The 24,710-nt window shown below is 41.5% G+C and overlaps 1 protein-coding gene across 4 annotated transcripts in view; it reads left to right on the top strand.

Annotated features, from left to right (window-relative positions):
- Positions 1-520: 520 nt before the first annotated feature.
- Positions 521-24,710, top strand: part of NOL4 (nucleolar protein 4) — a 271,342-nt gene continuing 247,152 nt past the window's right edge. For 2 of the 4 annotated variants that reach the window (XM_054020557.1, XM_054020559.1), the window contains exon 1: positions 521-2,262. In XM_054020557.1, coding sequence (XP_053876532.1) covers positions 1,996-2,262 — 267 coding nt within the window. In that variant the 5' untranslated portion in view covers positions 521-1,995. Of the gene's footprint in view, positions 2,263-2,934; positions 3,033-24,710 lie in introns of those variants that run through there. The other 2 variants (XM_054020558.1, XM_054020560.1) reach the window with 2 other exon arrangements.

Consider the following 24,710-nt stretch of genomic DNA (forward strand, 5'->3'; position numbering starts at 1 on the left):
CCCCACCTGGCTCTGGCTGAGGATGTGCTTGCAGCCGCCTCTGCTTCCCTGCGCCACCTTGCTGCCTGGCCGCCCCGCCCCGCCTGCCCCGCGTTCTGTAACCTGCTGCCGCCTGCAGCATGCGCACTGCCCGGGATCCCTAAATGGGACAATTCTGTCCGTCACGTAGCTGCTCAGCCGTCTCCACAGAAACTTTTGTCCCGCTGGCCAATCAGCGCGCGGGCGACGGGGGGGAGAGAGGTTTAGTGTGGAGCTTTGCTCTCGCTCAGCCTGTGCTGCTGCTGTCAGTCCCGGCTCCAGCCGCCGCGAGACCTTCCAATAGAGCCACTGAACAGAGCGAGCCGGGGAGGAGGAGGAGAAGGAGGAGGAGGGGCTGACCATTTTGCAAGTGCCTGCCTGGGACAAGGCTGCTCCACGGTGCGCCAGGGGGCCGAGGCGTTTCACTTTGCTGTTGTGCTGGAGACCAGAGGAGAATATATATATATACATATATATACGTATATAAAAATGGGGAAATGCTGGCTATGAAACGGACCAGGAATGTGTGTGCACTTGTCTAGCAGCCAGTTTAGCAGAGGAGCTGAACAGGAGCAGGACGGGTTGAAGCACACAGAGACAGAGTGGGAGTGTGTGTGTGTGTGTCTAAGACAGGGGATCTTGCAGACGCTGGGAGAGGAGGATGGGAACTCCCCTTCTCCTGGTTCCTTTTAATGTTTGGAAATAGATATTGAATGGAGGAGCTGCAGTCTGCATTTGCCTTGGAAGATCGTCAAGAGGAGCTAACAATTTGGCTACTTTCACCAGAGAAGGGGGTGTCCTTCATTACGTGGTAGGGGAAAAGAGAGAGATCAGAAATCTCAAGGGTGACTTGAAACTGTGGCAAAGCCAAAGGGCGAAAAAAAAAAATCGATCCCTTGACAAAATAAGGGGGTTCTATTAAGCATCCATACGCAAACTTACTTGAATGCCTTGTAGCCAGTTTAGCAAGGAAACCCCAGACCAGAGGAGTCCTACATGTGTGAGCACCATTATTAAACTGGCAGACCAACCGACAGCCGTCTTCTTTTCTTTACCAACATCCTCCTGGGACTGATCTCTCTCCTTTGGTCTAATATCTGATCATATCTTGTACATATTTTTCCTCCATCTGCTGGGATTTTAAATAAATAAATGAGAATTCCTATTAGGGCATTTGAAATTCAATGGGACTGAGTAGGAGCAAGTGAAATTTTCACAGACCGTTTAAAAAAATAAAAATATAAAAAATGTAGATGGGATTTGTTAGGAAGGAAAATAACAGGTAAGAACTTTCTTTCTTTCCCGTACTTTAACGCCCAGAGAAGAGAAATCTAAGGCAAAAACAGCCAGGGAACAGAGACCAATTTGCCCTTCAGTGTTTCCTCCATCCTGCACAGAGGCTGCTTTAGGAGAGGCACGGTCCTCCAGGACAGACACAGAAAACCCTTTGAAAAAGCAGCGAGGGCTGGCTGGGGTGGAGGGTGTTTTTTCACCTGCACCATCCCCGGTGCAGCCGGGTGGAGCTGATGCATGAGAGAAGACTACGAGTCAATATTCTATTTTCTCTTTTTGTTAAGCCAAGGGATAGGTTTTTAATTATTTATAAATCAAAACCCTCTGGATAGACGCTACTGGAGACATTGGGATAGTCCTGCCTTGCACAATATTGGAGAGCGATCACGTACCGTAGAAGGATAAGAGAAGCCTCTACAAGACCCGTTTGCCTTCTGTGATCCGGCACAGTTAAAAAAATGAACATTGCTACACTATTGAATTGATTGGTAGCCCCCTACCCATCCCCCCCTGCCCACAACAACAACAACAAAATCAGCTGGGATCTGCTCGCACCGGGACCTCCTCATTCCATCTTGGTGGTGGATGCATTTTTCATGAGCACTAGGTGAACAGGTGCAAAGTACGTTTGGAAGATCCAGGCACGGCCCGTTTTGTAGTGTGTGTGGTATCTCGTAGGAGATTATGGAGAGCAGCGACCGGGACATGTACCGCCAGTTTCAAGACTGGTGTCTCAGGACTTACGGGGACTCGGGGAAAACCAAGACGGTGACCCGTAAAAAATACGACCGGATCGTCCAGCTCTTGAATGGCTCCGAATCGAGCTCCACGGATAATGCCAAATTTAAATTCTGGGTCAAATCTAAAGGCTTCCAGCTCGGCAATTCGGACGAGGTCAATGGTGCTGGTGGAAGAGGGAAGCAAGTGCTGTACGTGCCAGTCAAAACCACGGTTAGTAGAGAATTGTCTTCCTTGTTATATGTCGACAAATGCAGCCCATAGTGGGAGAGAGGACAGCCACAGTTGGCCCGTTTCTCTCTTTCCCCCTAAGTCATCACCATGTTGTATTTGCATGTCACATTATGCACAGGTTAGGGCTTTGTGGCCCTTTTTATTTAAAGCGATCATGCAATAGCCCCCCCTTTCCTCTATGCTGTTATTTGGGGGGGGGGGGGGAGGTATTGTCCCGGCCCCTTAGCTGTGTGGTGTCTGCCGCGTGTCTTGCCATTGTATAAAGGCCACACAATTACGATTACAGCGGCACATTTTCATAATATACTATTGCGATCGATAGAGCACGGTGTATCCTTACTGGCACAAAGCCAAATGTGGCGCCGGTCGTTTATTTGGGGGCTTCCCCGGGATATCGGGTTTTTTTTTATTGTTAGACCACAGCCCCTGAGACACAGAGCAGCAGGGATATGCCTTGATGACTCTGGAGCGTTGCTATTTTATTAAAGGAGGCGAGGAGAGGATGATCAACAAAGAGAGAGAGGTTTCCACATGACCAAATGATAGATTTTGTTTCTTTCTGGGATTGCTCAAGTCTCACAGCTATAAAGCTTAAACTCAATTGATGCCATCCAGTAGTAGCACCAGCCTTCCCAGGATCTGAATCTGAATAGCTAGACGCAGTTCTAACAGCGGCGGAACTATTATGCTTGGTGGTGGCAAGAGCTACAGAATTTCCTATTTAAGAAGATGGGAACTATTGGTTACAAGTAGGTTTGCATATTGAACTCTTTAATATATCATTTCCCCCCTCTAAACTACCTCAGGGAATCTAGATTCCTTATTTGGGGATCTAAAGATGGAAACACAGGCAATCTTTTATTTCTGCTTTGGCATTTTGGTTTGATAAACAATATTTTCTTTTGCATTGAAATCTCATCCTGGTCTAATGAATATGCTCCTGGGTGGCATAATACAGAAGGCTTCTTGAAAAGTATTCTAGGTTTAATTACAACATGTGTTGCTGGGGAAAATCTGGAGATTCTGTAGAAGTATCTTCTTCAAAGTATTAATAAATCAAGGCATTTGGGGTGCTAGTTTATATTTGTCCTCTTTCTAATCATCAAAGTAACTGTTGTCAGGTAGTATAGATGTGGAATTAATTTTGTAAAGGAGTTAAAAGGCAAGCCATAGAGAATGTTCTGAGCAATGTTTATGTTCCCTCCTTACCTCTTCTATTCACAAAGGGTTCTAGGTCTGCCTATAGGTCCAGGCTTTACATGGAGAATGGCATGTTACTTTTCTAGAGTTAAACAGCAGATTATTAATATTTGATCCTGAGATTTTTTGTAGATCAAATAGATTTTGGGATGGAAATTGAAAATCAAGCATAGAACAAAGGAAAAATTATCTCAAATAGAAGTATATTTCTAGGATGATTTATCTTATTCTTCCACTAATTGGAGCAGTGTTTTTTTAAGTGTCTTGCATGAAAGATCTTTTATTTCTTATGGGTTTACTTTTCATCACAAGTTCAGAACTGCAAGCAAATTCCTTATTTTGGGGCAAAATTCAATTAATGAACCGTCTGAATAAAAAGGCTAACTTTATTTTTTTCAAGATTTAGTAAAAGGTAGAGCTATTCTGGGCCTTTCAAAAAACAACACTTCTTTATGTCACCAACTTGTACATTGTCTGGCATCCTTACTAGGCCAGGAGGGTTTGGATTTCCTCCCCGCTTTTTGTTGTTCTTGATTTTTTCTGGTCCTTGTGTCTAGAACCTTTCTTGATGTGTTTACTTAAATGTTGGTCTTAATTCTTCTGCTTGCATTTGGAATCCTATGAATATTTGTGTATCTCTCTCTCAATAGACAGATAAATATTATAGCAACCAGCCAGGCACCATAACAAAAGTAGGACAACAGAGATACCATAATACAGCCATAAAAACTTGAAGTATTTCTGCATTACATTGAATTATTAAACATAAAATATTAAGTAACAGATCCTGCAGTCTTTGCTCAGGTAATATGTCCACTGACTTCCATTTGCCTGAGTGTTTGGTTTCCAAAATTTGTTTCACAGAATAAACAAGAAAAGAGTATGTACAGCATTCAGATACGACTTATCAGTTACTAAAAACAAATGTCATCCCCCACTTAAACACATGCAATCAATTTCATACTCCATTCACAAAGGGAAGTAGCATAGTTTAAGCAGATCTGTAGAGTGGCATCTATTTGTCTGATATGTTACTATATGCCAAAGAGTACCAAATGCTCCAAAAGGAATTGTTTTATATATTATGGGTGAAATCCTGGACCCATTAAAGTTAATGACAAAACTCCCATTGACTTAAATGGTGCTAGGATTTCTCTCTATAACTCAAAATTATGTTTTATATAGGAGTAAGCTGATGTTTTCAGATGGCACCCTTACAAGTTAGTGTTGTTTAGCTCTCAAAAGCCCACTCTTTCATTCATTTAGTGAAATCCACGCTAACTATTGAAGAGTTTATTCATTTCTGATAATTCAGAACTAACCCTATTGTTTAGTTTTTACTTATGCCATTTTTGTCTTGCTGTTGTCACAGAAATTTGAGCTCCTCCTGCCCACAGAAACAGCCACAAACAGTATCAAAGCCTAAAAGAGTAAAAACTTTCTCCATCACTTGATCTCTCAAGAGGTAGAAGTAATTAATGTACAATTAATCATCAATGGTAATTCTGGCCAGCACAAGCACTCTCTCTGCATTACTTAGATTAAGTTACAATTTTAACTTCAAAATTAAAAAATAAGCAAATAATATGCAACTACGTTGTTAGGAATTATTCTCTCCTTGAAGCTCTAAGGTTTGTTGCTGTCAGCTACAGAGATTTGCTCCTGATGGTGCTGTAATCCACTGCTGCTGGTAATTAGACATCATTACTGCTGCGTTAAAGGGAAAGAGAGAAGGGGAGAGGACAGACTGGGGCTAATTAACTACTTGATTCTAATGAAAGAAAGAGACTGATAGCAACTGGGAGGTTGCACCGGAACAGACTAGACATACAACGCAGACTTAATTGAAGCAAGGGTATCTTGCAGGCTTAGAGTAGCTGAGGCTTGGTCTACTTTTTGTATTTCATGGGCAGTGACATGCTAGGTTTTGTTCCATTTTTCCCATTGCTTGTTTGGTGAGCATCCCAAAATCACAAGCCTGTTTTAAATATCAATTTAAATATGCAAGCAAGCGGGATATTTAGACAGTTACATGTAGGCTTCTTCTATTTTACTGGCCTGGTCTCCTCAAGAGCAACAGGAACAAATCAATCTCTGAATGTTCACATCCCTCTGTGGTCTAGGAGATGCACTTTTGGTCACCAAGCAACAACATCCTGCAAAACAGCCATTTTAGGTCCAGAATGGGACAACACACAGTGAAGTATTTGAATACACAGTCCAGCGAACATCCTACTTCTGCTACTTTGCACGTTGTTACTGTTATTGTCATACATTCTTTTTCATTAAGCCCAAGCTGCACTTTATGAGAACAGTGAAATGATGCCTAGGCATTACATAAAAGTATTAAATTGAGAAATATGCCAAATGGCTGACAATAATTAATATAAACTTTAATGGTTGGTACCCACAATCACTTATGAATGTGTAGACCTAATATTACTAGTGTAATATCTTTTTAAACTGTGTAAATGACTGTTATGATTGGTTTCCTTGTGTTCTCTGTCAATCCACTTTGCTGAAATTGTTGCCTGATTAAAAACTGGAGAACAAAATAATAATAATAAATTATCAGTATTATTTTTCTTGTTTTGTGTTATTCCTGGCCAAAAATATGGTTCCTAAAATCTTCCCAGATTTAGAAACTGATAAAAAAATAAGCTAACAAATAATGGGCCAATAAATACCATCAGATTTTAAGCAGAACTCCCCATTTAAATAAGAAATTCTGCCCACAAATTGATTGTAAGATATGCCCCAATGTACAGATTTGTACAGAAATCTACAGGGACAAAAGATTCTGGGGCTAGATTCTGATAGTGTAAATCTGGAGTAACTGCACTGACTGCAATGGAGTTACTGAATAACTGAAATCAAGTCTTGCCTTCTGTATGCATTTTCCCATATTTTCTTTTATACTTTTCCCACTTGGGAACATAAAACCAACCTTCATTCAAAAACGAAAATATGTTGGCTTTAGTTAGATCCTTAGATCCTGACCCGACAGGAAGATATGCCTTAGCGGAATAATGGAGCTCCAAACAGGCTAAGGGTCTGCACTAATGGATCTGATTACAGGATCAGGGGCTTAAAAATTAAGGTTTATTGGGTTCAGTAGACCAGTCTGTATCCTCATTTATCTATTCATGGAGTCATTTTCTGATCTTATAATTTGATGGGTGCAGTTTTGGTTATGAATACCAATATACAAAAAATACATTAAAGAAAAAATTGTTTGTATGTTAAAAGAGAGGGTGACATTGTTACCATGTATTTTCAATTATCTTCATCTTGTGGGACACTTTATGGCAATCTAAAAGTGTGCAGCGTCATTTCAATACTTTTCTCTTTATTTTTGTAGCAGTTAGTATTAAAGATGAACAAAAGAGTTTGGAAAATATATGTTGGTAGCGCTATACCCTAATGAACTACCAAAATATAACATATGTAAGAACCACATAAAGGTGAAACAATGTGATCAAGAGAGTGATGTTGAAGGTTGGCTGTAATTTATCCCAGAGTACACCTGTGCAGTAGTTCATAGTCCTACTAAATGCTTCCTCATTTCTCGAAAGCTCCACTCAACCCCTCATATCCTGCAATGTCTTGCTCATTCACCTTACCCTCACAACCACATCTTTACTCAGCCCTTCACAGCTCCCCATTCCTCTTACCCACTCTCTATATCTCTGCTGCCCAGCTTGCTTTCTGGTCTGCTAATGGTCTCTGTGAGTAGTGGAGCTGAGGAATCAGGAAGGCGTACAGGTAGTGTCAGAAAATGGACATAGCTGATAGAACTAAAGAGTTCAGATGATTATTTTTTATGTAGCTCAATTAGACATTCTCTTTATTCATGAAAACCTATGTCATTAAAATTAAAATGTCAAAAGTGGCATATATTTAAGATGTTGTGTGTGTGTGTTTATGTGTGTGATATTTTGAAGTTTGTGTGTTTATTGTGTTTGTTTAGCTAGAATTATACAAAGAAGTGTGAGGAAAAACAGAGCAAATTTTCGAAAAGAAAGCATCTGTAAATGTTTCCTCTGTAAAATTAGAAACTATTTTATTTTAAGATTAAATACAAAATACTGTTGTTCTTTGAATGGTGTGCCAAATTTAGAAACCAGGTTAAATCACTTCAGTATGAAACAAGAATTTTAGTCTTCCTGTACGTGTAACTTTATCTGAACAAAAGTCACTACTGATATCTCAATTTTATACATATTTATACATACAACATACAACACAGTCAGACACCCACCGACCTTATAAAAAATTAATCACCCCAATAAAGAGCCAACATCTGGCATGAAAGTCCAAGTCTGTAACACAGTTCTTGGTCCCCATTTTTCTGCAGCAAATGTCTTGTAGAAGCAGTGTTCCAAAAATAAGTTGCCAGTTTAATTTATGCAAAATTTTGGAACTTTGCTTGGAATATTAAATTGGAGAAAGTGGACTTGATTCTCCACTGTTCTTTGGGCACTAAGCCTACACCAAAGTGCAGGAGGCAGCTGATGAGAGTTGGCATAGCCAGAAGACAAAAAGAAGAGCTAGCTGGCAGAGGAAGCAGCACAAATGGTGAAGAAAAAATTGAGGAGGTAGATATGGAGAAAGATTAGGAAACAGGAAAGAAGGAAACATCAAGAGAACACTGAAACTCCTGATTCTACAGCCAAGATTTACCTCGGTGGTGAGCCCCTGGCAGCAGAAAGTTGGATGCGGTGGCACAAGGCACCACAGAAACTTCATTCCTGAGTAGCTTGCAGGCCAACACAGCTCTCAAAATGGGCAGCATTGACAGAACAACTAGTGTGGCTGAGGGATGTATTGATTCTGCAAATCTCGTAGGGACCTGCCAGAAGAAGATAAAGCTGCCTCTGACTGGTGAAGTCCCTGAAGGAGGGCAGATGGCCAGGTTGGTACATGCCTGTGCAGTTTGTGCTACTCTCTACTGCCAAGAGTGAACCTGATCTTGCACCCTTTTCACCTAATACTTTTTACCCTATTTAAGTAGATCAGCATCTACTTTTAAAAGACCACTTTTAAACAGGTACACTGAGGTAAAATATCCAGATAGGCAAGGAACACTTGCCACAATTCATGATGTTGGGCATTCTTGTACATATAAGGGACCTTGTTAAAGGTCACCATTTCTTTGTCTGATGAATGGCTACTTCCTACACATTCATTTCAGTGTGAGTTTTATGTCTATTAGTACAGGGTTCTCAACACCTAATCCAAAGTTTTGTAAATTGAGTAACTTGCCATTTGGAGATATATATGTATAAGGACTAAAGACAGTCCCCTAAATTTAATATAAGATTTGAACCACTAACTTGTACCTGTGAATACATATCAATTTAAGGGACTATCTGTAGTGGAAATTTTAGTTAATAAATCTACTCTATAGCAGAGTTCACCTTAAGCAAAGACTTTTTTCCAGCCATAAATGTACAATATGAACTTTGGTCATTTTTATTAAATGACCTATTTGAAACTAGGCTGAAATTCATTCAACTATTTTCACTTGAGAGGTTGTAAATGAGCTCCATTGGGAAATGTCAGGAAAGAATTTTACCAATAAATTCACTGTCTGAAAGTTTTGTAAATTGTTGTTCCCCCAAAACTCTTTGATTTAGCAGCAGACTACCAATGCTATTACGCCTTGGTTTCCTTAAAAAAAAAAAAAATCAGAGAATATGGCCGCTTATACTTGAATCACCCTCACTGCAGACTACAATTTTTAACATGGTCAAATGTGCGTTGTGGTTAATCTCAATGTCTGCTAGCCAAAAACTTTGTCACAACATTGCCTGTGAAATCATGTAAGGTCTAAACTCAAGTCAGACACAGAACTTAAGTAGCTGATACTTAATTATAAGCTGCTCTTTTGGTAAAACAGCCATTTTAGTGTGGTATGTGGAAAATCAAACTTTTATAAGTGACTTGTATTCTCTAGGCCTGAATTGACAATTAAACAATTATTTAAATACATTAGGAGCAGCAAGCCTGTGGTAGGGCCACTGGTTTTGCCAGACTGCAAGAGCAATCAAAGAGCATGAGAAGTTTCACTGAAAATAAATTATTTAATTCAAAGGCTTCCCCACTGTAAATGATGAGGAAGTACTTATCCCCGGATTACACTTTATAGGTAATGAAACTGAGGCACTGATAGAAATAGAGGTATAATTAGAAGAGGTGATGGGACAACTCAAGATAAATTGCAGTAAATCACCAGGACTGGTACAAATCCAAGAGTTCTGAAGAATTAAAGAATGAAGTAATTAAAATATTAACATTTATCATTTGCCATTAAAACAGCTATGATACTGGGGGGTGGCCAAAATCTATAAAAAAGCGGCAAGGATGTTCATAGAAATGATAGACCTGTGAGCTGTATTTCAATACCAGAAAAGAAACAGTAAGAAAATCATTACAGAGTTGTTAAGTCCTTAGATGAGCATAACACGATTGATATAAACCAGCAAGGCTTCTGCAAGGGTTAATTATATTTTTCTAGCCTGTTAGAATTCGTTGAGTTAACACAATATGGAACTGATGTATATAACTTTAGACTGTCAAGTCTTTTTATAAAATAATTCAGAAGATGAAACTTAGGGCCTGAGTCTGTTCCACTGAACTCAAAATGAGTCTGATATTGACTTTCGTGGGAGCAGGATTGGATCCTTGGTAATGATGGCATAAGAGACAAAAAGTCCTGAAAGACTAAATGCTGGTTAAGATATGGGAAACAAAGGATTGGAATAAATGGCAATTTTCAGCATGGGAAGTGATTAATAATGGTAGGAATGGAGTTCAATATATATAATGATTTGGAAGACAGGTGAATAGCAAGGTTGTCAACATTTGGTGGGGAACAGACATGCAAATTATTTAGGTTAGTCAGCTAGGGAGCACTGAGAGGAGAAAAAAGAAGTACCATAAAAAGTAGAAAAATAAGAAATATTTCAGATGAAATTTACTCTAGACTAGTGGAAGGTAATTCACATAGTGTGTCATTGCCCTTTAATCATTGAAAGAAACAATTTAAAGTTTTTGGACACACCTGAGGTTGCTAGATTATGTGTAACTTCTTAGGGAAAATATCTAGGAACTATTCTAGATTTCTATTTCTTAATGCATAGTAGGAGTAAAAAAAAGAAGCTGTTAGACTGTGTTAAGAAGGGGATAGAGACTAATATGGAAATCATATTCTGCTTATTAATTCAGTGGTATACTCTTGATTTTAATAATGTGTTCAATTTGGTTACCTCTTCTCTAAAGGGATATAGAAGAGATTAAAAAAAGTCCAGATAAGTCAACAAAACTAATTAAAGACATGGATACTTCCAAAAGAGGAAAAATTAAAATGACTAGAATTATATAATTTTGAAAGGCAAAGGTTAAAAGAAAATATGATGGGAGTACATTAGATAGTGAATAATGTAGAGATGGCCAGTCAGATGCTATTCCATCAGACAGGAATATGTGACAACTGACATTAAAAAGTAGCAAATACAGGCCTAGACCGTAGCTTTAAATCTCTGGAAGTTGGGTAGAAAGTCTGCACTGCAGCTCCTGCAGGAATTCTGACTGACTCAATCAAAATTTCTATTGCGGATAATACAGTGGAGTGGCAGCTCCCAGTACTCTTTGGAGAGGTGCAACCTGCACTCCCTTTGTGCCAGTTCTGCTCTGCCGATTGGGGCAGAGCAAAGGACAAGGTCATGGTCCCACCTTCATCCTGTTTCTCCCATCCTCCTTTTGGGTTGCTAGTATCAGTGATAACATTAACCTGAAGCAGTCCTTGACATTGCAGAGAGGGAGGTGTCTTTTTCTGTCCTCTCCCAATGAGCTCCACCAGGGTCAGCCACACTATGGCCTGTAGAATCGGTAAAATGAAGGACTATTAGACAAATCTATAACTAACCTGTAGCTCCTCGTAAACTCCCAGCACCCTTCCATTTCCCTCTCTTATGGTCTGGGTTTCTCGTTGCAGAATGCTGGTGGCTTCCTCCTTCATTCTTTCATTTCAGATCTATCTCTACTAGTAGGTTTAATCCTCAGCTAGTAGGTTTCATGTACATATGCTGATATTGGCTGAGGTTAGAGAATAAAATCATTCCATGGAATAGTACTGTGTAATTTTGCCCGGGTATATTATGTTTTGTTTGGGGATTTATTTTACTATTTTCCCTGGAAACATGTTGTATAGGCTGCCATGGCAACAAGGACTAGATGGATCACTGGTCAGTTCCAGTATGGCAGTTCCTGTGTATTTGTTTCTGAAGTGATATTAGTCTAGAGGAGGAAAAGAGGTGTTAGCTGTAATGTTCTGGCAATACCCTATGTGGGTCAATCCACAGTGACATTGATAATGACTCGGGCAAAAAGTTTATGATCAACCACCTCTTCAAAGCAAATGTTCCTCCACCTCTGATTAACGGTAATATATGGTATTTCCACCTAAACTTTTTTTGCAGAGCTGCCGTGCTAGCATATTTCGTTGGTGCTGAAATATTATTTAATTATTACTAAGATGACAGGAAAAGGACAGGAACCAGACCAGGATTGTTTGTGAAAAAAATGGCAAACACTAGACACAATTACCTCATTCAAATGAAAGATGATTTCTAGACGGCAGTGTGGGGTCTTTTCCATGGTGGTAGATAACCCAGGTATCTGAAGGAAATATGGGATGTAGGTGTGTGTTTATATGACATGTCCATTACACTTTTCTATATACAATAGGGGGAAAAGTAAGTACAAAACTCATGCTATTCTCTCTTCACTGGAGAAACTGATAGTTTTTCATATCCTCTTCTGGTAGCTTTCTATCATTTTATAAAAGTAACTCAACAAATTCTACAGCCATTGTTCCCATATGTATAAAAGAATTCTAATCAGAGCAAACATTCAAACCTTTCAGTTGTCACACTTTCTATCAACAGATCCTTCACTCACATACTATGGTGGTAGGTTCCAGTGCAAAACCCTGAGAAAGGCAGACAGAACTCCAAGAAGTATTTTTACCCCCTTTTGCCTGGATTTAGAATTTCCCAACAAGGTTCTAACACAAAATAAGTCTGTAGGGACACACAACATCAAGAGGCTATGATCACTGCCAAAATCATCAGAGTTTTAACAAGACGTATAATGCAAATTCATTTGGGGACTATAACTCTGCCCATTTGTCCTTGTAATAAATATTGGGACAAATTCTTCTGTTGGTTTTACCTGTGCAACCATACTGGCTTCAGACAGTTTGGATTGGTGTAACTGAGAGAGAACTTTGGCTCATGATGTGCATTTAAGGAGTTAAATGTGCATTTAAAAATATAAACCAAAGTTTTCCACCTCTAAATAAAGTATACATTATCCCTCCCTCGCTGCTCTTCTGTGTAGCAAATACCAATGTTGTTCTCTCCAGAACATCCTAATTTTGCAAAGAATACATCTGGATTTAGGGTCAGGAGTGTGATAATGAAGTAATGCAACTGTAAATACTACTTTAGCTGCATCCCTGTCTACTTTAACCATGGAGACTATTTTGAAAAAAGAGTGGGAAAATGTGTTCTTAAACAGGAGATAGTGAGCTAGCTTCATGTTTACGAATATTAGGAAGGTTTTTGTTTTAATTTTTCTAGAATTGTAATAGATTGTTAGCTTTTCTGATCATTATTTATCTATCTGGGAATTTTACCAAATAATTCCATTGGTAATTACTGATTTTTCTATATTTACAGAAAACTGGTTTTTCATAAATATTGAGATGTGATATTAGCGACATCTGTGATTTTTTATATAAGCATTTAACAAATTAACAACTAGCACCATCCATTGCAGTTTGAAAGTAGGCAATAAACAAAGTGGAATGTATTTGTTTAGGTTATAATAACTCATTAATCTTTTAATGAAACTCACTTAGTAGGAGCAGTGAGCAAGCCAGAGGAGGACATATGGAATAATTAAGGAACTGTAACTGTAAGAAGGTGGGGAAGAAGATGAATTTGGGTAAACTGTTACTAAGGGCCCAATTCTGCCACCCTTATTTGCATGAAATTCACCACTGGGAGAGGGCTATCACAAGCATATAAATAACTTCATAGCACCAGGATTATGCACCCTACTTTGGGGTCTTTTGTAGGTCTTTAGTGATGAATAGGCCTAGTACTGATCCTCTGCCTGGGGGTGAAGTTCACCTACTGAGTAGTATACCATGCTTACTCCATTGATATCAATGAGTGCTGGTGGCAGATTGGATAGTGAAGCAAGGTGTCAACATGATCTATTAAAATAAAATTCCTTATTTTATATTTTTAAGATTAATTTAACTATAATTACCCTACTTACCTTGCCATAAAATATTCCGATGTGAGGGGATATTGTCTAATAAATGTATGTACCACATGGTTAAAGGGGTTTGATTTTATGTCATTCATTTCAGTGCACACTTACAGGCAAATTTAGCTTTGATGTAATCCTGAGTGACCTCACTGACTTGTAGCTCACACCACTCCTGAATATGGCCTTTATTCGTTGCTTATAACATATTCTACTGTAACTGTCTCAGCCAATCACAATGAAGTGTATACTTACTTCTTATTTATGAAAATCCTCACACTGATTGTTCGAGAGGGTCTGAGTTGGAGAATAGTTCATTGGCTTTAGACTTTTGAACTTTACCTGCATTGAAGCACATGAAACATAGTTTTTTCTCACCTTTCCAAGTAAACATTCTCCTCACACACATTTTTTCTGTTTATTTTAAAAGTTTTCTATTCTCCCTCTTCCACGGCTTTTGCAACAGCAGCTCCAATGGCAAACAGTACCAAATTCAGAATAATAGTAATTAAGATAATGAGTTATAAAGTAAATGAGGTAAAAAGTAAGGAAGTTTTCCATATTTTGGGCTATTGGTCTTTAGCCTCAGAGTTTATGAAGCCCAGCATACAATGCTGCCTGCAAACAGAGCAATCATAAATTATCAACTACCTAACCACTGAAAATAGAGGGGAAAATTAAGTTTTCCATTTTTCACTAAAGATTTTTCTGCAGAAATTTGCCCTTCTAACAATGAATGCTGCCACATCTTATTTCTAAGTACAGTTTATTACTCATCAATGCAGTATTATTTATTTTATACATTAGTGTAGCACCTATCATCATAGCGAATTCGTAGCTAACTAGAATGTATTTGCTGCTAATACTCAAAAGTTTTTTTTCTTTACACACATGTGCAAACCTGAATATAAACATGAGATATACTTTAAGAACATAAGAATGACCATACTGGGTCAGACCAATGATCCATCTAGCCCAGTATCCTGTCTTCTGACAGCGGTCAATGCCAGATGCTTCAAAGAGAATGAACAGAACAGGGCAATTAACTAACTGTCGTCCAGTCCAAGCATCTGGCAGTCTGAGGCCTAGGGACACCCAGAGCACTGGGTTGCATCCCTGATCATCTTGGCCAATAGCCATTGATGGACCTATCCTCCATGAACTTATGTAATTCTTTTTTGAACCCAGTTATAGTTTTGGCCTTCCCAACATCCCCAGGCAATGAGTTCCACAGATTGACTGTGCATTCTGTGGAGAAGTACTTCCTTCTGTTTGTTTTAAACCTGCTGCCTATTAATTTCATTGAGTAACCCCTGGTTCTTGTGTTATGTGAAGGGGTAAATAACGCTTCCTTATGCACTTTCTCCACACCATTCATGATTTTATAGTCCTCAATCATATCTGCTCTTGTCTTTTTCAAATTGAACAGTCCCAGACTTTTTAGTCTCTCCTCACATGGAAGCCAGTTCATTCATTTTTGTTGCTTGTTTCCATTTCCAATATATCTTTTTTGAGATGGGGCTATCAGACATACAAACTATTCCAGGTGTGGGAGTACCAGGGGTTTATATGGTGGCATTATGATATTTTCTGTCTTATTATCTATCGCTTTCCTAATGGTTCCTAACATTCTCTTAGCTTTTTTGACTGCCATTGCACAGTGAGCAGATATTTTTAGAAAACTATCCACAATGACTCCAAGATCTCTTTCTTGAGTGGTAACAGCTACTTTTGACCTCATCATGTTGTATCTATAATTGGGATTATGTTTTTCAACATATTTCAAATTATTTTGCCTTTATCAACATTGAATTTCATCTGCCATTTTGTTGCCCAATCAACCAGGTTTGTAAGATCCCTTTGTAACTCTTTGCAGTCTGTTTTGGACTTAACTATCTTGAGTAATTTTGTATCATCTGAAAATTTTGCCACCTCACTGTTTACCTCTTTTCCCAGATCATTTATGAATATGTTGAACAGCACTGGTCCCAGTACTGGGGGACACCTGGGGAACACCACTATTTACCTCTCTTCATTCTGAAAACTGACCATTTTATTCCTTCCCTTTGTTTCCTGCCTTTTAACCAGTTATTGATCCAAGAGAGGACATTCCCTCTTATCCCATGACTGCTTATTTGCCTTAAGAGCCTTTGATGAGGAACCTTGTCAAAGGCTTTCTGAAAGTCCAAGAACACAATATCCACTGGATCATCCTTGTCCATGTTTGTTGACCTCAAAGAATTTTAATAGAATGATGAGGCATGATTTCCCTTTACAAAAGCCATGTTGACTCTTCCTCCAACAACCATGTTCATCTATGTGTCTAATAATTCTGTTCTTTACTGTAGTTTCAACCAATTTGCTTGGTACTGAACTTAGGCTTACTGGCCTGTAATTGCCAGGATTGCCTCTGGAACCTTTTTAAAAATTGGTGTCACATTACTTGTCCTGCAGTGACTTGGTACAGAAGGTGATTTAAGTGATAGGTTACACAAGGTTACGTACCACTTTGTAGTTTAGGAATATGTTCAGATACAGTGAGATAATAGCATTAATACCCATTTGATATGTGTTGTGTTACCCATTTTCTTCTTCAATTCTTGTCATTTTTGCCTGCAAATTGCCAACTGTCACTTACTAATAGCCATAGATTTTTGTTTCTTTACACTGTCTGTACTTCCAGACCTTGAGGCCTGCTGCTTCTAATTTTGCATTCCAGCCCAACTGCAAGAGCTGAGCGTCAAATGTATGTATCATCTATGGGGAGTAGGATCAGTACACTTGTGTAACATTAGTTAGTTGCACCACTAAGTTGCCTGCATTTTAATTTTTTGATCTTTGATTGGAAAGCATATTATTGTGGTGAGTAACCAGATGCAGCCTAAGCTGCACTCAAGAGGAGATCTTCAAGTGGGCTTCTAAATCTAGGCTACTGTAAAATAAAATTTAAAAAATCAATTAACTGGAGAATCTATTAGGTCCAATCCACCCACCACCATCTGGAGCAATAACTTATCTGTCTTATTATTTATCTAAACAAAATTTTGTACATGATGAGAGTGGAAATATGGTAAATATGCTGATTTTAGTTGAAATAATTTGCATGATAATTTTATAAAATTTCTAAGGCCAGAATGACTGAATTTAGGAATTACTGAATAACAATACCATTGTAATCTGAAATTTACTGTTTTAGGACCCAATCCTGTTCCTACTGAAGTCAATATCAAAATCCCACTGATTTCAATAAAAGCAGAATTGGGCACTAATACTTCTAAAAATTCTAGGTGGTAATACAAATGGCAGTAACTTGCTCATAATACTATACATTACCACAATAGTATTTGGCTGTCAGCATTTTCATTACTTTTTAAAGAATATACAGGGTCAGATTTTCAGGAGCACCCAGCTTCCACACCACAGAGGGCTTGAGCCATTTTACAGTGATTCTAGTCACATCTGGTATCAGAGGGGTAGCCATGTTAGTCTGAATCTGTAAAAAGCAACAGAGGGTCCTGTGGCACTTTAAGACTAACAGAAGTATTGGGAGCATAAGCTTTCGTGGGTAAGAACCTCACTTCTTCAGATGCAAGTCACATCTGGAACTCTTTGGAAGCAGATTAGGATTCTGCTGCGTGCAGCTGAGTCAGTCGTGGCTCCCTGGCCATGTGCTAAGGGCTTCTGTAAAGTAGGGAGAAGATCTCTTGCTGCCAAGAGACAAAGAAAATACATCTGTACTCTTCATGATGTACCTATGACACTGGATACCAAATATGCCCATCCCGAAAAGAAACATCAAAGGTGAATGCCCTTAAATGGTTCAGGTTCTTTCTCTCAAACTGAACCAGAGGATCATTATGGGCAACTATTCCTCTCCCCCATATTATTCAGCAAGGATCAGTTATCTCTTCCTGTTATTCAACATCTATTTTTTAACCACTGGAAGAGCTCTCATCATGTACAAAATTTTGGTAAATATGCTGATTTACATTTAAACAACATGGGCTAAAGTATGAATAGTATATAGGCAACACCATCTCTTTATGTCAAAGGTAAACAGCACCATCTCCCAGCATTCTCAATAATTTACTCAAAATTTACACCTGGCTGGCTAATGCTGAACCCAGACAAGACTAAGGAAATACTGACAAGAAGAGAGAAGTTCTGTAGGAAATTCAAAGGTTAAGATTACTATCGCAACATTAACTTAGTCATATTAAAACATATATTTAACAGCACAGCCCCCAAAATATTGCTTCTGTCATGTGTGTGCCGTGGCCAAGCTATAGTTGCTGTGGGAACCATAATTGAATTTTCTAACTTTTTGCATGTTCAATTTTGCATTAACATACCCCTTTGAATTTATTTTTAGTACTATACTCTAAGGTCATATGCTGCATGTTTTTTCTTTACAAGCATAAACATTTTATCATTTAAAATAAAGCTAAATCCTATATATTCTTTAAATGACTATAAGATCTGCATAGATATTAACAGAAGTAGGAACATGATTCAGGAACAATTACCAAATTTCAATCTGGTTAATTTTTTGTGTATAAAATAAAAATGAGAGTATTATAATTATTGTCTTTTGAGCATGGTATTAAGAACAAACCTTTACTTGTTATATTGATGTGTTTTCTGGAGCCATTTAAACACAGTAAGAGGAAAGCATCTCAACCTCAATTGGTGTAAAAACCTTGAAATTCCCATAAACAAATATCTATGATGCCTAAATTATCAATTGAAATTAATGGGAATAATTTTATTTTTCTTACCTGTGAAACATTCATTATGTGTGACTATGACTCGTGGATATAATGAATGAACTGAGAAATACATATATCTGCCACTGGTTTAGCAATTGGCAGACATTTCTTCCTCCCCTCCCCTTATAGCCATATGGTACGGTAAATAAGTGCTATAGGGTTTCCTAAGCTAGATACAGTCCAGATTTCTTGTTGAAAATATAGTTCCTATACGATAGCTCTTGCATAGTACACAACGTTTGTCCCCTACAAGCACCTCTCCCTGCCTGTGCGTTCAACAGCCGGATAATAACCTAGAAACTGATCTCACACACCCTGTGTTTAGCATACACCTTGGGAGAGAGAGACGACCGGGTGAATCAAAGAGCTTAGTGCTGGCAGCTTAAAAGGGGGCCATATGCCCTGCCTGGCTGCTCTAGTGGTTTTCTCTAGGTTGGTCTGACCCACTCAGGGGGCGCCGCTCATTAAAACAAAGGAGTGGGATTGGGAATGGGACCCTCCCTGTAACATCAGGGGGAGCAGCAGTGTAACGTCGCCGGCCTTTGTGTGGGGCTGACCAAGGCTCCCCTAGAGAGGGGAAGGGGGCTCCTCCCCCGGGGTAATACTGCGGGAGAAGCCGTGGCCCTGGCACAAGGAGGGCATGAAAGTCCACCCCAAGGGGCTCCGTGTGGCACGAGGGTTTCCCGTCCCAGCATCTGTGCCACAGGCCCCGCTCCCCCGCGGGGAGGAAAGGAGCTGCCCCGCTCTCCCCGTCCCCGCTGCTGCAGGGTGTGCCGCTGGGGCAGGGCCAGCTGGAGCCCCGCTGCGGAGGCTGCGCTCTGCCCGAGCCGGCTGCGGAGGCTGCAGCGAGACACAGGATGGGCCGGGGGCCATGCTGCTCTGGCTGCGTCTCTGCGGCTGCCTCCCCCGCCTCCCGGCTCCGCCACGGCGGCTGCTGGGTTAATTGATTCAGGGCCCGGACTGGCACTCAGGGCCCTATGGGGCGGCGTGGGGGGGGAGGCTCTCCCTGCCTCCCACCCCTCCTGTTCCTATAGTAACACTGAAATACCTCCAGCGCCGGCAGGGCTCGGAGGCGCCTCTCCGGATTGGTGGAGTCTCTGGCTGGGGAGGGAGGGGGGCAGAGCAGGGAGCGGAGCTGGGGCAGGCCCGGCAGCAGCAGCAGCAGCAGAAAGCTGAGCGCATCCTCCTCCTCCCCGCCCCCCACCGCGCCGCGGCCACTCGAGTTCCCATGGAGACTGTGTGCAGCAGCAGCACCTGGATGGGCAGCAGCCTGGAGAGATGCAGGACCATAGAAAGGCACCCACCCACACTGACACCCCGACACGTGCTGCTGCCCAGTGACACTGACACCCCAACCCTGACACGCTGACACCCCGACACATACCGCTCCCCAGCGACACCGACACCCCAACCCTGACACGCTGACACCCCGACACATACCGCTGCCCAGCGACACCGACACCCCAACCCTGACACGCTGACACCCCGACACATACCGCTCCCCAGCGACACCGACACCCCAACCCTGACACGCTGACACCCCGACACATACCGCTCCCCAGCGACACCGACACCCCAACCCTGACACGCTGACACCCCGACACATACCGCTCCCCAGCGACACTGACACCCCAACCCTGACACACTGACACCCCAACACATACTGCTACCCAGTGACACTGACACCCCAACCCTGACACACTGACACCCCAACACATACTGCTACCCAGTGACACTGACACCCCAACCCTGACACACTGACACCCCAACACATACTGCTACCCAGTGACACTGACACCCCAACCCTGACACACTGACACCCCAACACATACTGCTCCCCCACGGACACCCTAACACATACTGCTACCCAGTGACACTGACACCCCAACCCTGACACACTGACACCCCAACACATACTGCTACCCAGTGACACTGACACCCCAACCCTGACACACTGACACCCCAACACATGCTACTACCCAGTGACACTGACACCCCAACCCTGATACACTGACACCCCAACACATACTGCTCCCCCACGGACACCCTAACACATACTGCTACCCAGTGACACTGCCACCCCAACCCTGACACACTGACACCCCAACACATACTGCTGCCCAGTGACACTGACACCCTAACGCTGACACACTGACACCCCAACACATACTGCTCCCCCACGGACACCCCAACACATACTGCTACCCAGTGACACTGACACCCCAACCCTGACACACGGACACCCCAACACATACTGCTACCCCACGGACACCCCAACCCTGACACACTGACACCCCAACACATACTGCTACCCAGTGACACTGACACCCTAACACTGATATACTGACACCCCAACACATACCACTACCCAGTGACACTGACACCCCAACCCAGTGATACTGACACCCCCCAACACATACTGTTACCTAGAGACACTGACACCCTAATACTGATAAACACTGATCCCCAACGCTGCTACGCAGTGACACTGACACCCCCAATAGACTGACACTGACACCCCAACACACCAGTACTAACACAGTCATAATAACACCCACCCCCAACACATATTGACACCCAATGACACTGACATGCAATGAAACTGACCCATGCACATTACTACACACACACACCAGTACTGACACACACAGTCAATCACACACACACCAACACACATTGCTACCCAATGACACTGACACCCTATCACTGACATACACAGTGACAATGACACACTCCCAATACTGACTCATGCATTGATATTTACACACACACACACACACACACACACACACACACACACCCCACTTACAGCTACTGACACTGGCAACCTCAATACTGACACAGATACACAGCAGTACTGACATGGAGTGACACTGACATACACATACACACACACACACTGCTGCACCCACAAACATACACCAATACTGACATGCATGGTGACAATGACACCGCCCATACTGACAGGCAGTGACAGTCACACTCACACTGCTGCACACATAACTCTCCCCATTCTTGACACATGCAGTGACAGATACACACGCTACTGTACAGCAAAACTGGCACACATACATTAACACTCACACGCATATGCTGACACTGACGCACAGTGACACAGACAACAAAAAAATCACCTATGTGACAAGGTACTCTTGAGCAAAGCAGGGATAGGAATAGGAATAATTGCTAGTCTAATTAAGATGTAGCCCTGACCCTAGAGCCAATAAGCCCACTCGGCTCAGAACTGGACAACAGAACATTTCAGAGATTTCCCCCGCATCACCACCTACACAGAAAAACTCCAGAGCATCAATTCAAGATACAGCCCTAGCCCCATCACTAGCAATGGGCCCATAGTAGTAGAAACATGCATAACCAAACCTGAATACAGTAAGAAGACAGATAACAATATTATAGAAATATTATATACATTATATATTATATATAATATATAGTAATACACACACACACACATACGATGTAGTAAACTCTCACTTCCATATTCTGGATGCTCTTCATAACTCTAGGCATAAATTACTATTCACAAAATTATGAAAATGACCTCATGTGCTATAAGTAGCTGGAAGATACAAGACTGCCCTTGATCTTTGGACACAAGCCCTAAATCTCTGATTTATTCAGAATGCCATGACATGACCATACCACAGGAGACCTGGCTAGGCAAAGATAGCCCTGCCCACTGCCACAGTGACTATAAGGAACAGCAAGTAAATGCTGTAAAGTCCTGATGTCCAATCAGTGGCTTTCAAGGCACTAAGTTGTGGCCCTCAAGGGCAACAGCATTAAAAAGAAAACTTGTATTTGGTTACAATTTGAAAATATGATCCCTGAGCTCTGAAATTTTTAACCTGATGAGTTTGAACCAGTTCTATCACCATGGGGAGGAGAAAGGGGATTGTCTGCCCAACTGCCTCCCACTTGCAGCCCTAGGACAAGCAAAGAGCACTCTGAATCATAGGTGTGGGAACTAGGAGTGTGGGGGGTGCTGCAGGTTTCACATGGGGCTCCGCTCCCGGCCCTGCAGGAGGGATCCCGGCTGCCGGCCCCGTGCCCGGGCTCTGCTGCTCCTGACCCTGCATGTGGGCTCCTGGCTGCCAGCATCACATGTGGGCTCTGCTCTCGGCTCCGCACATGGGCTCCACTGCCAGCCCCTTGCCTGGGGTCCTGGCTGCTGGCCCCATGCCTGGGGTCCTAGCTAGCGGCCCCACACCCGCCCCCCAGCTGTGGTCCTAGCCATGGCCCCCTTACCCCACTCCGGGTCCCCCTCCTGGAGACATTGCCTGCTCCTGGCCCCAGCTTGGGGGTGATGGGACCGGGGTAGGGGGCTGGCTTTCAGCACTCCCACTATTAAAAGTATTTCAGTGCCACTGCTCTGAACAGCTGCTTCCTCTTCTCTGCTTCACCTGTTCAGTTGCTCCCCTGCTGGCTGCCTGCTGCATTGCACAGGGGAGGAAGGAAAGAACTGCTCAGGCTGCTCTATTGCTTGCTTCCCTGCTGGGCTATGGGAGCCCAGGGGAGAGCAGGTAGGAATTTGATTGGCTCTGCTTGAGTGGAGGTGAGCACATAGTTGACTCCCTTTTCCCATACAGCTGCCTGGAGCAGACCAGGAGATGGGTGGGGGTGGGCACAGATGTCCTTAACCCCAACAGCTACAGAGGTTTCTCTTTTAGGTGCAGGATCAGCAAACTGTTCTATAGCATCCTCAATAAGGGCCTGATTCTATGCTGTTGAAGACAGCTGGAAAACTACCATTGTCTTCAATAGTGCAGGACTGAGACCCCAAATGATAATAAAATACCAGACCAATAACACCACAATCTATGAACATCAAATTGGTTTCCTCTGTGAAGAAAAAAAACAAACCCAACCCACAATATATTTATTCCAAAGACACCCAGAAAAAAATAGCAGAAAGATATCTGCTTTCTTTACAGACTTTAATATAGCTTTAAAATAGATTGTTGCCAACTCTCGTGATCTTATTGTGAGTCTCATGATATATGCTGTTTTTCTTAAAGCCCCAGCTTCTGTAGACAGGTTATTATGTGAAAATCTCAGATTTCATGGGGGGGGGGGAAGGTTTGTAGACCTTATGGTTGCAAAGTAAAGCTTGAAAATGTGACCTGACTGTACCCTAAAGGCTCAGAAACCAGAAGGCAATAAAAAGAAACCAAAATATATTATGTTATTAAAATCACATGATTTTTGGGGCCTGAGCCTGACTCGTGATTTTTTAAATGCTCGAAGTTGACAGTGCAGAGCTTTTGACTCATTTTGGCACCTAAGATTGAACTGTAAATTGGTATAAAATAGAAATCATGGAAAAATATATGACTTAATTCAATCCATGTATGAATCCATCATATATAGGATAAAAAATAACCATCATGGAAGCAGAAACCATAAGCAAGGAGAAGTAAAACAGGGATGTAATCTCAGTGCAACACTTTCCAACATAAGATCTACTCACCTCTTTGCAAAACTCCCCAAACCTTGGACTCCAACTAAACAACTCAGAGATAAAAAGTTTACTGTAGGCTGATGCCCTGAAATACTGTCTCCTACACAAGATCTACAGTCTACGAGTCTACAAAGAAGCCTACATCAGCTAGAAACCTACTGCAATACATAGGCCCTCCAGGGTTAACCTGGAAAAAACAGAAAAAGCTGTAAACAAAACAGAATGAAATTTTATAACAGAGATGTGAAAATTGAACACTCCTTAAGTTACACATATCTGGGCCTCATAGTAGACATGTCAGTGCACTTCAGATTGGCTATAAAAGCATTACAAGAAAAAAATTCTGTGGGCCTTATATTACGTTAAGAAACCACTAGGTAGACACAGCACTCCAATAAAACTAAACTGCTAAAAACATTCCATTCTGATGCCATCCCAACCAAAGCAGCGAACACTCCCTCCACTGCAAAGATTCAGAGGATAAAACATTAAACCTAAATGAAAGTATGATCTATATACTTCCACTCTCTAGGCTGCATCATTCTCTCTCTATGAAAGAAACAACCCCAACCAAAATGGTCAAGCTGCTAGAACAATACTCAAACCATCAATAACAAAACACTGTGAAGAAC

This window comes from Malaclemys terrapin, chromosome 2 (genome assembly GCF_027887155.1).
Source record: "Malaclemys terrapin pileata isolate rMalTer1 chromosome 2, rMalTer1.hap1, whole genome shotgun sequence".
Lineage (NCBI taxonomy): Eukaryota > Metazoa > Chordata > Testudines > Emydidae > Malaclemys > Malaclemys terrapin.